This window comes from Trypanosoma conorhini (assembly GCF_003719485.1).
Source record: "Trypanosoma conorhini strain 025E chromosome Unknown Tco_14.4_contig_00236, whole genome shotgun sequence".
In the NCBI taxonomy this organism is placed as follows: Eukaryota; Euglenozoa; class Kinetoplastea; order Trypanosomatida; family Trypanosomatidae; genus Trypanosoma; species Trypanosoma conorhini.
In genome coordinates this window covers 1-8949 of record NW_021704322.1, presented here as the reverse complement: position 1 = coordinate 8949, position 8949 = coordinate 1, and the positions used below count along the sequence as shown (strand labels likewise).

The 8949-nt window shown below is 60.3% G+C and overlaps 4 protein-coding genes across 4 annotated transcripts, besides 8 other annotated features; all 4 read left to right on the top strand.

The window, feature by feature from the left end:
* Positions 1-32: 32 nt before the first annotated feature.
* Positions 33-61: a microsatellite.
* A 198-nt stretch (positions 62-259) lies between these two features.
* Positions 260-303: a microsatellite.
* A 112-nt stretch (positions 304-415) lies between these two features.
* Tco025E_04555 (uncharacterized protein) lies at positions 416-3688 on the top strand (the record flags this gene model as incomplete). The annotated part of the gene is made up of 1 exon (XM_029371465.1): positions 416-3688. The coding sequence occupies one exon, from the start codon at positions 416-418 to the stop codon at positions 3686-3688; it is 3273 nt and encodes a 1090-aa protein (XP_029228437.1).
* A 451-nt stretch (positions 3689-4139) lies between these two features.
* Positions 4140-4160: a microsatellite.
* Positions 4161-4648: 488 nt separating this feature from the next.
* On the top strand, positions 4649-5608 carry Tco025E_04554 (putative deoxyhypusine hydroxylase; the record flags this gene model as incomplete). The annotated part of the gene is made up of 1 exon (XM_029371464.1): positions 4649-5608. One exon carries the CDS (start codon positions 4649-4651, stop codon positions 5606-5608), a length of 960 nt encoding a protein of 319 aa, XP_029228436.1.
* Positions 5609-5715: 107 nt separating this feature from the next.
* Positions 5716-5784: a microsatellite.
* Positions 5785-5879: 95 nt separating this feature from the next.
* Positions 5880-5914: a microsatellite.
* Positions 5915-6045: 131 nt separating this feature from the next.
* On the top strand, positions 6046-6873 carry Tco025E_04553 (uncharacterized protein; the record flags this gene model as incomplete). Its single annotated transcript, XM_029371463.1, has 1 exon — positions 6046-6873. The coding sequence occupies one exon, from the start codon at positions 6046-6048 to the stop codon at positions 6871-6873; it is 828 nt and encodes a 275-aa protein (XP_029228435.1).
* Positions 6874-7340: 467 nt separating this feature from the next.
* Positions 7341-7358: a microsatellite.
* Positions 7359-7669: 311 nt separating this feature from the next.
* Positions 7670-7741: a sequence feature (A-rich).
* A 187-nt stretch (positions 7742-7928) lies between these two features.
* Positions 7929-7993: a microsatellite.
* Positions 7994-8074: 81 nt separating this feature from the next.
* Tco025E_04552 (uncharacterized protein) lies at positions 8075-8947 on the top strand (the record flags this gene model as incomplete). Its single annotated transcript, XM_029371462.1, has 1 exon — positions 8075-8947. A coding segment is annotated over one exon (873 nt), but the record flags the coding sequence as incomplete, so codon positions are not given.
* Between the last annotated feature and the right edge of the window lie 2 nt (positions 8948-8949).

Sequence of the window (8949 nt, the reverse complement as noted above, 5' to 3'; positions counted from 1 at the left end):
GGGCCTTCTGCAAAGGGGAAGGCGCGCGCGCGCACACACACACACACACACACACGCCCACGCGTATAGAATTTCAAAGCGGGAAGGGAAACAACACAAGAAGAACAACATCATTTTCTTCTGCATTCTCTTCCTCTTGTGTCCCGTAACGCGCGAGTGTGAAGGAGAGCGGCGGTGACACGAGCGCGGAGGCGGAGAAGCGGAGACGAAGGAAACGAACACCGCAGGACGCGAAGAGAGCCACTTGGAGACGCCCCTAACGAAGACGCACACACAGAAGAGCAGAACACACACGCACACGCAGAGAGAGAGAGAGAATATAAGGTTACGGGGGGACGATAGAGCGTGCTGCGGTCTCGCGCGGTCACCGCTTTCTTCGCGTTTTACCCGTCAGGAGCTGCGGCCGCCGCACGCAATGATCACGATGGGGAGCAACGGTGTGGCGGAGGTGGACCTCCTCACGGAGCAGATGTACTCCGCCCCCGACCCGGCTGCTCGCCGGCACGCGCAGGCCTCGCTGGAGTTTCTCACCAAGGAGGAGACCGACAGTCGCCTGCAGTACGCCATTCTCCAGCAGTCCAACAGCCAGTACACCCTTGTCTTCATGGCCCAGAGTCTGGTGCTGTGGTTTCACTCCACCCGCAAGTGGATGACGCTGGAGCAGAAGCGAGAGCTGATTGTGGTGCACTGCGGCGGCTGCCTCAAACGCATGTTTGATAGCGGGGCACCGAAACACGTGGTGTCAAGTTTGCTCGCGGCCTACGCCAAGCTTACGAAGCTGGCGTTTGAGAAGGAACCCTTACTAGAGGCGGCGGTGGATTACCCTGTGGAGATGTTGATGCAGGGGCAGGAGGCCTCCCCCGAGGCCGCGCTGAGCCTGATGCTTCTCACCGCCATGGTGCAGGAGTTTTCGCGGTTCGATTTCATGAAGTCGCACACGTATCTTACTTTTTCGGCTCATCGTCACTGCAGCGCCAACTTCAAGGAGGAGTGTCTGCTTAAAATTTTCCTGGCGGTGCTGAAGCAGCTGGAGGGGCTGACGCCCAACTCCCCACACGTTGCAGAGGTCGTGAAGTTGTTGGAGAGCTGCCTCCAGTTTGATTTTCGGGCCATCATGATGGATGAGACGGAGGAGTTGCCGTTTGCGCAGTTTCCTTCGTCGTGGAAGAGCACGCTGCTGAACAAGCAGAACCTCGCCACTTTGTGGCGGCAGCACGCAAGCCTGCCCTACCCGCACTGCGCCACCCTGCTCGCGGGCATCGTTAATGTCTGCGGCGTGCACCGCACGCTCTTCGACTCCCCGGAGGAGCGGGAGCAGTACCTGGAGTACACCCTCAGAATGCTGACCGAGGCGACGATGATACAGGACGGCCGGATGAAGCTTCCACTGTACGTTGAGGCACTCGCCACCGCATGTCAACGGGTCTTGACCTCGTTTGGCTACCGTGAGTTGCGTCCGCTTAACGCCTTTGAGCCGTGGGTCAGCGCCCTCTGCATGCTGTCGGTGGAGGTGGTTTCCATCCCGTTCGGCCAGGAGGGCAGCCTCACCACGGCCAACAACATCCTCTCCTTCTGGGTCACCCTGACCACCTCCAAGCGGCGCTCTTACCAGGAGCACACGCTGCGCGACATTGAGAACTTCCTCACACAGGTGCTGCAGAGTTTTATCAGCGCGCGTCTGCGCAGCTCAGAGGAGGACGCGGGGGACCCCAACTCGGTCTGCGGCGGCGATGGCGATGAGCTGATCAAAGTGGTTCTTTCCCAGTCCACCGCCTACGCAGCCATTTGCCTGCTAGACCCCGTCACCTGCATGAGTGACCTTGCCACCTACCTCAATGAACGCGTTGGCCCCTCGCTGCTCGCGTCGCCGCTCTCCACAGGGTGGCTTTTCTACCTCGCCGGAAGCGTCATGCAGCTCGTGCTCCCCAACGCGGAGGATGCGGGGGTGACGTCGTCTTCGCATGCCTTTTCCTTCACCGTGTGGTGCGCCAGGCAGCGACTGGGTCGTGACGGAGACCCCGCCCTGTTTGGACGCTTCGTAGAGTCTGGACTGCTACACTTCCTGACGCACCTGCAGATGGTCTTTTCCGGCGCCCGTCACGGCGCCCTCTCGATCATTGTCGCAAACGTTTTTGGATCGCCCACGCGACTGTTTCAGTTTATCCTGGATAACGCGGGCCACAACCTGTTGCGTGGGCCCGACGATGCGGGGGTTGTGGATATCATCCGGGCATCCGCGGCGGTTATTTCAGACGCCTGCCGCGATGCCTCACCGGCGCTGCTGCATGACTTAAGTTTTGACCTTCCTCCCATTGCCGAACTTCCTCTGGCGCAGTCGGAGCGCACGTATAAGTTGCGCACTGACGTGATGAAGGCACTCTGGTTTATCCGTCGATTCGGACCCACCATCCGCAAGCAGGTGGAGTCCTACCTAGCTGGTGTTGAGGTAAGCATGCTGCGGACGCAAAAAGGCGAGATAACAAACCCAAGTTTTGTCGCAGGATGGCTACGTGATTTGCGCGGTGCGTGTCGGGCGTTAAGTGAGGACGCAGAGCGCTTTAATGAGTTTGTGGAATGGATCACTTACCGCTCGCAACCCTTCTTGTCTGTCCTGGATAAGGCAGCTGACTCCACCATTGTCGTGAATGCGCTGCTGCGCCTTTTGTGTGAAGTCGTGACAGCCAACAAGTACGGGCTGTTTCACGTGCGCTCCAGCAGTAACAGTGCGATGGGGCTGGTGTTTTTCGACAGCGTTTGCGGAGTAATGAGGAAGTTAGAGGCGACTGTGTTTTCCGACTACCACATGGCATCCCTTTGTGGGTCCACCGCGGAGTACGAAAAGACGCTAAAGCCGTGGATGCTTTGTATGGATATCATGAAGAAGTGCGTTCAGGGCTCCTTTGTGCCGTTTGGGGCCATGATTTACTACAATGACAAGAGCTACGAAAACAACGCCCTTCGTCTGGTGCGGAAGCTCACCATGGTGGATCCGAGTATGTTCAGGGAGCGTCCAAAGATCACCAATGTCGCGCTTGAACTGCTGCGTTCAATGGTGGAGGAGCACCTGTACTTTCCCCTCGCCCGCCTGGAGAGCGACGAGCTGCTGAAGCTGGTGGAGATTGTCATCAACATTTGCGAGGACGTGGACGCCCCCACCGACGTCCTCATGTACGGGCTGGGCTTCCTCACCTTCATTGCGCGTAGGGTGCAGGAGGTGAAGGCGATTTTTGTGACCCCCAACTTGCAGCCCGCGGAGGGCGGCGCGGCCCCCCCGCCGGTTTCGCTCTCGCACAGTTTTCCCCAAAGTATCCCGTCCCCCTCTCCGGCGTCCCGCGGCGTTCAAGGGCCGCCCACATCGCGATACTTGCGGGAGGCGGACGAGGAAATCGCCCGGCGACTCGCACCACATCATGACTTGTGGCCGCGCCTCATTTCCGTCGCGATGGGCGTCATCGCGTTCCGCGATTGCGCCGCGAGCATCAGTAGCGGGGTGGTGTACCCCATTTTCGAGGCCCACCCCCCGTTCTGGTACAACTTTGTGGAGCAGTTCGTGGAGTCGTACCCGGAGCGGAAGCAGCAGGGCGTGCGTGAGGCGCTCTCCATCCTCACCAACGCCTCGGAGACGCAGGAAAAGTTCTTCTCTGAGGTCTTCACATTTCGTCAGGCTCTGCGGCGCCTCAGCTCCTGAGACGTGGGTGGGAGTGGGAAAGAAGTTGGTGGTGGGTCCTACGCCGTGAATTTTTGCCCATTCTCTTCCTTTGTCGGCTGCGTGTGTGAGTTCGCATGGGTGTATTTTGGCTCCCAGCACGGGCCCGTTGTAATGGGCGGGGTTGATGTATGAAGCGGGGATCGAAGCAGAGGGGGGGAGGGGGCGGTGAGGAACGTGGAGGCGAGGGGTGATGATTGGGTGGCGGCGGCGGCCGTTGGCGGGGCGGAGACGCAAAGTCTCTGACAGGCAGCCGTCAGTGAAGAGGGAAAGGCGAAGCAGAGGCGGCGAAGGGAGGGAGGGGAACAAACTAACGCAAGGCAGAGACACGCTTGAGTGGCGCGGTCACTGGGGTCTGCAGTGGACACGCTGCAGCGGGTGCCCAAGCCCACGGCGGTGGTGCGAGAGCCGCCGCTTCTGCAGCAGCAGCAGCTGTTGTTGTTGTTGTTGGTTGGTTATTTGGGTGGAGTGGGGGAGTGCACGCACGAGAGTAAGTCGCCGCTCCGAAGTGAAGGAGAGAGGCGTGGTAGAAGTGACCTCTGCCGCCGCTGCTTCTTTGTTTGTCTGTTTCTTCTATTCGCTTCCCACTCCTGCCTGTGTGCGTGGAAATGCTGGCTGCCGTCAACTGCCGCTTGACGCCTACTACTCGTATAGCGTCTTTTGTGCGTCCACCGCAAGCTGCGCCTGCCTTCCCACGGGGGGCCCGCACGTGTGTTTTTCGCTTTTTTTTTTTTCCTCTTTCGTGTGCATCTCCTTCTGCTTCTTTCCGCGTGGAACACGACGCCGCGCGCACGCGCGCCTTGCGGCCTCGCGCCCCCTCCCGTGCATGACTGCCACGAGCATTCCTTTTTTTTTTCCTCCCCATTATTTTTTTTTTCTACTTTCGCCTCGCCTTTCGTGCCGTCGTCGCGCCTCGCAGGCGACGAACCCGCACTGAAGTCGATGACGCAAGACTTTGCCGCGTATGAGGCGGACTACCGGCGGCTGCTGGACCCCGCCGAGCCCCTCGACAGCCGCATCCGCGAGTTGTACCGGCTGAAGCAGTCCATTTTGAAGACCCCCGCCGGGGTGCACGTGCTCGCGCGGGCCGTCGACACCACCGACTCGGTGCTGCTGCAGCACGAGCTGGCGTACAACCTCGGCCAGAGCGGCCTGGAGGTGGCCTGCCCCGCCCTCGAGCGCATCATCCACGCCGCCGACGTGTACGACGCCGTCACGCGGCACGAGGCGATTGAGTCGCTCGGCGCGATCGCCGCCTCCTCCAGCAAGCCCATCCTGGAGCGGTACGTGGACCCCGCCCATGAGCCCAACCCGGCCGTTCGCGAGTCCTGCGAGTTGGCGCTGGGGCGAATTCGCACACGCGAGGCACGCGGGGACGCGGCGTTGCAGTTGCCTCCCAACTGCCCGTACGTTTCCGTCGATCCCGCCCCCGCCTTCTGCGAGGCGAACACCGACGGGCCGGTGCCTTCGACCGTCGAGGAGCTTGAGCGTCTGCTGTGCGACACAACCGGTGCCACCTCCCTCTGGCGCCGCTACCAGGCGATGTTTTCGCTGCGCAACATTGGCACGAAGGCGGCGGTGATGGCCCTCGCCCGGGCGCTCCGCGAGGACACGGCGAGTGCGCTGCTGCGCCACGAGGTTGCCTTCGTCCTCGGCCAGCTGGAGCACCCCGCGAGCCAGACCGCGCTGGTGGCGGCGCTGAAGGACGAGCAGGAGGCGCCGATGGTGCGGCACGAGGCGGCGGAGGCGTTGGGCGCCATCGCAGACCCCGCGGCGCTCGACACCCTCGCGCACTACGCCGCGCACCCGGAGCCGATTGTGCGGGACAGCTGCGTCGTGGCGCTCGAGATGCACAAGTACTGGTCGCAGTTCAACGCACCGCGCGGCGCGGCGGCTGCCTGAGCTGCGGCACACAAATGGATGGGGGGTGGGGGAAGGGGCGGAGAAGGGAGGATGCGGTGAAAAACTTAAAGGCAAAAAGGGGCGGGTCTGAAGGCGAAGCAGACTGCAACAACAAGAAACAATAATATCAATAGTAATAACACCAATAATAAAAAAGAAAAACAATAAAAATTAATGGATTGCATACAATGCAGTGATTTGCCTCCCTCCCCGAGGCCGGATAAGTAAGCAAGAAGGAGGAAATGCGAAACGAGCGGGAGCGGAGTGCATTGGGCGGGGGGAGGGCGAGGGCGAGGGCGAGGGGAGAGAGCCAAGGTTGAGCCGATCGGGCGTGTAGAAGAAGGGTGAACGCCACACCAAACAGGGGGATATCTCTTTTCTCTTTCCTTGCTGATTCTCCTGCTGGTTAAAAGCAAAGGAAAGCAAAGCAAGGAGCAATGGGTCGATACGGAGCCTATGATCTTTACATTGCGCCACTCGTGCGGGATTACGCGGTGTCCCTGCCGATGCTAGGGTTTTGGTTCGCCCTGCAATGGATGCTGGCGGTGCTGTACACGCGCCTCCTGGGCGACGTCTTCACAAGGCTCACGCGGCAGTTGCGCCAGGAGGTTGTTGTGCGCACAGTGAGCGCGCTGAACGGTCTACTGATGATTGGCGCGGCCGCCTGCTTCGTCTTCAACCTGCGCGTTCACAACTTTACGCTGGCGGATGACTTCTACGCGGAGATTCCTGGTTACCGCTTTTTTCGCATCTCCATCGTAGCCTACTTCGCCTGGGACATCATTGTGTGTTTTGTGTATAGATGGGACCTGCTGTGGAAGGTGCACGCCATCGCGAGTTTCTTGGGGGCGTATCTGTTGTCCTTCCCATTCTCAGACTACCACGGCTCCTACTTTACCGGCATGTTTGAGCTTAGCAACGCCCCGCTGCACATTTCCACCATTATGCGGACCCTCGACATCAAGGCGACCTTGCCCCTCGTGCTCGTCATGGAGGCGCTGTTCGCGGTAATGTTTTTCCTTATTCGCGTGCTGGGCGGCACCATCGTGACGCTGTCGTGGCTCAAACTGAGCTGCGCGCGGCTGGTGGAGAACTACAACGCCGGGGGGGTGCTGCTGCACGGCGAGGCCCCGGTGCTGATTTCGATGCTGCTCATTGTGGTGGTGCAGCTGCTGCAGTACGTTTGGTTCGTGGAGGTGGTGAGGGAGGGAGCCCGCATCCTCGTGCGCATGCGGGAGGCGTGGCGGAAGCCGCGGACCGACTGAGACCGTGTGGGGTTGCCCAACCCCGCGAGGCACGACTGCCGCGGCCGGGAGGGCGAGGGAGGGAGGCGGGGAGGCGGATAAGGACAGTAAAAGGTGCCGAGGCCCAAGCAAGCGCAGCGGAAGTAACCGCAGAAAAAGAGGGTGGCGCATGAAAGGCAATTCACAGCAGCAGGCGAGGCGGAGGGAACGGGAGGCGGGAGGCCTACTGAGGTGAGTGCGTTGTGTGGGAATGTGCGCGGCAACTGTGCTGGATGTGCGGCTATACTTCTTCTGCGCCGCCGATTCTCCTCGTTCGAGCTTCTTTCATGCAGATGCTCTGCATCTGCCCGCGTAACTGCACAACAAATTGTGCATGCGTGTATGCGTGTGTGTGCGCGTGTGTGGGAAACGTGTAGAAAAGACTATTTTATTTTATTTTAATTTTTGGTTCTGATTGGCTCTGCATGTCCAACCCAGAGCAAACAAGTACACACACACACACACACGCGGACTGGCGCCCCGTGAACCTGCTCTTAATTTCATTCTTCTTTTCTGCTCCCTCGTTTTCCCCGGCACATATATATACACACTTACACTTGCACCTGATACATAAATGTGGTCTACGCCTATACGTGGTCCTCGCTGGCTGCTCGCTTCTTTCATGCAAAATACCCCCCACCCGCCGGTTTCTTCGCCGCTACGGGCCGCAACTCCCAGAGTTGTGTGTGTGTGTGTCGTGGCGGGAAGGGGGGGGCACGTCTCCGACGTAGCATTTTGCCTGACTGCCATGCGTTGCTTGCCACAACTCCTGTGCATGTTATTTCTATTTCTTTTGTTGTTGTTTTTTTTTGTGCCCTTTTTTTGTTTTGTTTTTATTTTCTTCTTGTTTGCCTTGCCCTGGTGCCCGTCTTTGTGCGCTCTGTCCTCGCCAAGCGCCACACCGTTGTTTCCGTGTCGTCGTCGGCTGCCCGCCTCTTCTCTGGCTTCTCCGTGGGCGGGGGGAGGGAGGGGGTCCTTCTGCGTCCAACGGTGTACTGTCACCTTCACTCGGTGCCGTGTACATCGGCCCGGCTGTGATATACACACACACACATATATATATATATATATTGCATTTATATATTACATTTGTGCTATATATCCTTTTCGCGCGGGCGAGCGAAGGGGGGGAGGAGGGCAACCAAGCAAGTGAAGAAGTAAAGAAGTACACCAAGACGCGCGGATGCCCAAGCCTTCGCCGCGCAGTGGTCTGCGTCACCCACGGACGGGGACCGGCGACAGAGTTGGGGAAGGCCGAGGCAACTTCGACAGCAACGCCGCCCACCAGAGCAGTACGCCGAGTCAAACACCAGACATGTGTGACGAGCATGCCGTGGGGCGGCTGTCAGGGATAGGCCTCCCCACACACCTGCGCACCGCCCCACCTTCCTTTGGGCCGGGAACTTTGGCCGGTGCCGGGGGCAGTGCGGAGTGGCCAGAACCGCTTGGCCGGGGCGCGGGGAAGCCGCTCAGGCGCTACAGCGACAGCTTCACCGGCCGGACCAGCGAGACGATCCCGTTCTCCGCTGAGTCGCCGCGGATGAGGCACAGCTCTGGAGCCTCCGCATTCACCACTGCGCTGCCGCTGCCAGAGACGCCGCCGCTGCAGCGCGGCGGCTCCCAAAGCGAGGCAGGGGGCCTGGAGGCGTACCTCGCGGAGGAGATGCCGCGGGGGCGTTTCATCGTCGTCGACCTCCTCTCCACCTGGGGCGCCGTCCACGAGGTGGGGATAAACGGCCTGGAAGTCTTCACCGAAGCTGGCGAGCGCGTCATCCCGCCGCCGGAGTGCCTGCGACCGTCGTCGAGTCCGCCCCTCCGGGCAGCAGGGGCGGGTGACGGCAACGCGGCGCAGGAGCGAAGGCGGGCGGTGAACGGGTACTACACAGCGTCGTACACCACGCCGCAGCGTGGCCTCACCGTGATGGTGGAGTACCCGTTCACCGCAGACGCCAATAGCCCGGCGACGGTGGATGCCGTTAGCAACGAGGGCCCCCGAAGCCGTGTGGCAAACCTCGTGAACGGGATTCACAACACCCACGACGACACAAAGCTCTTTGC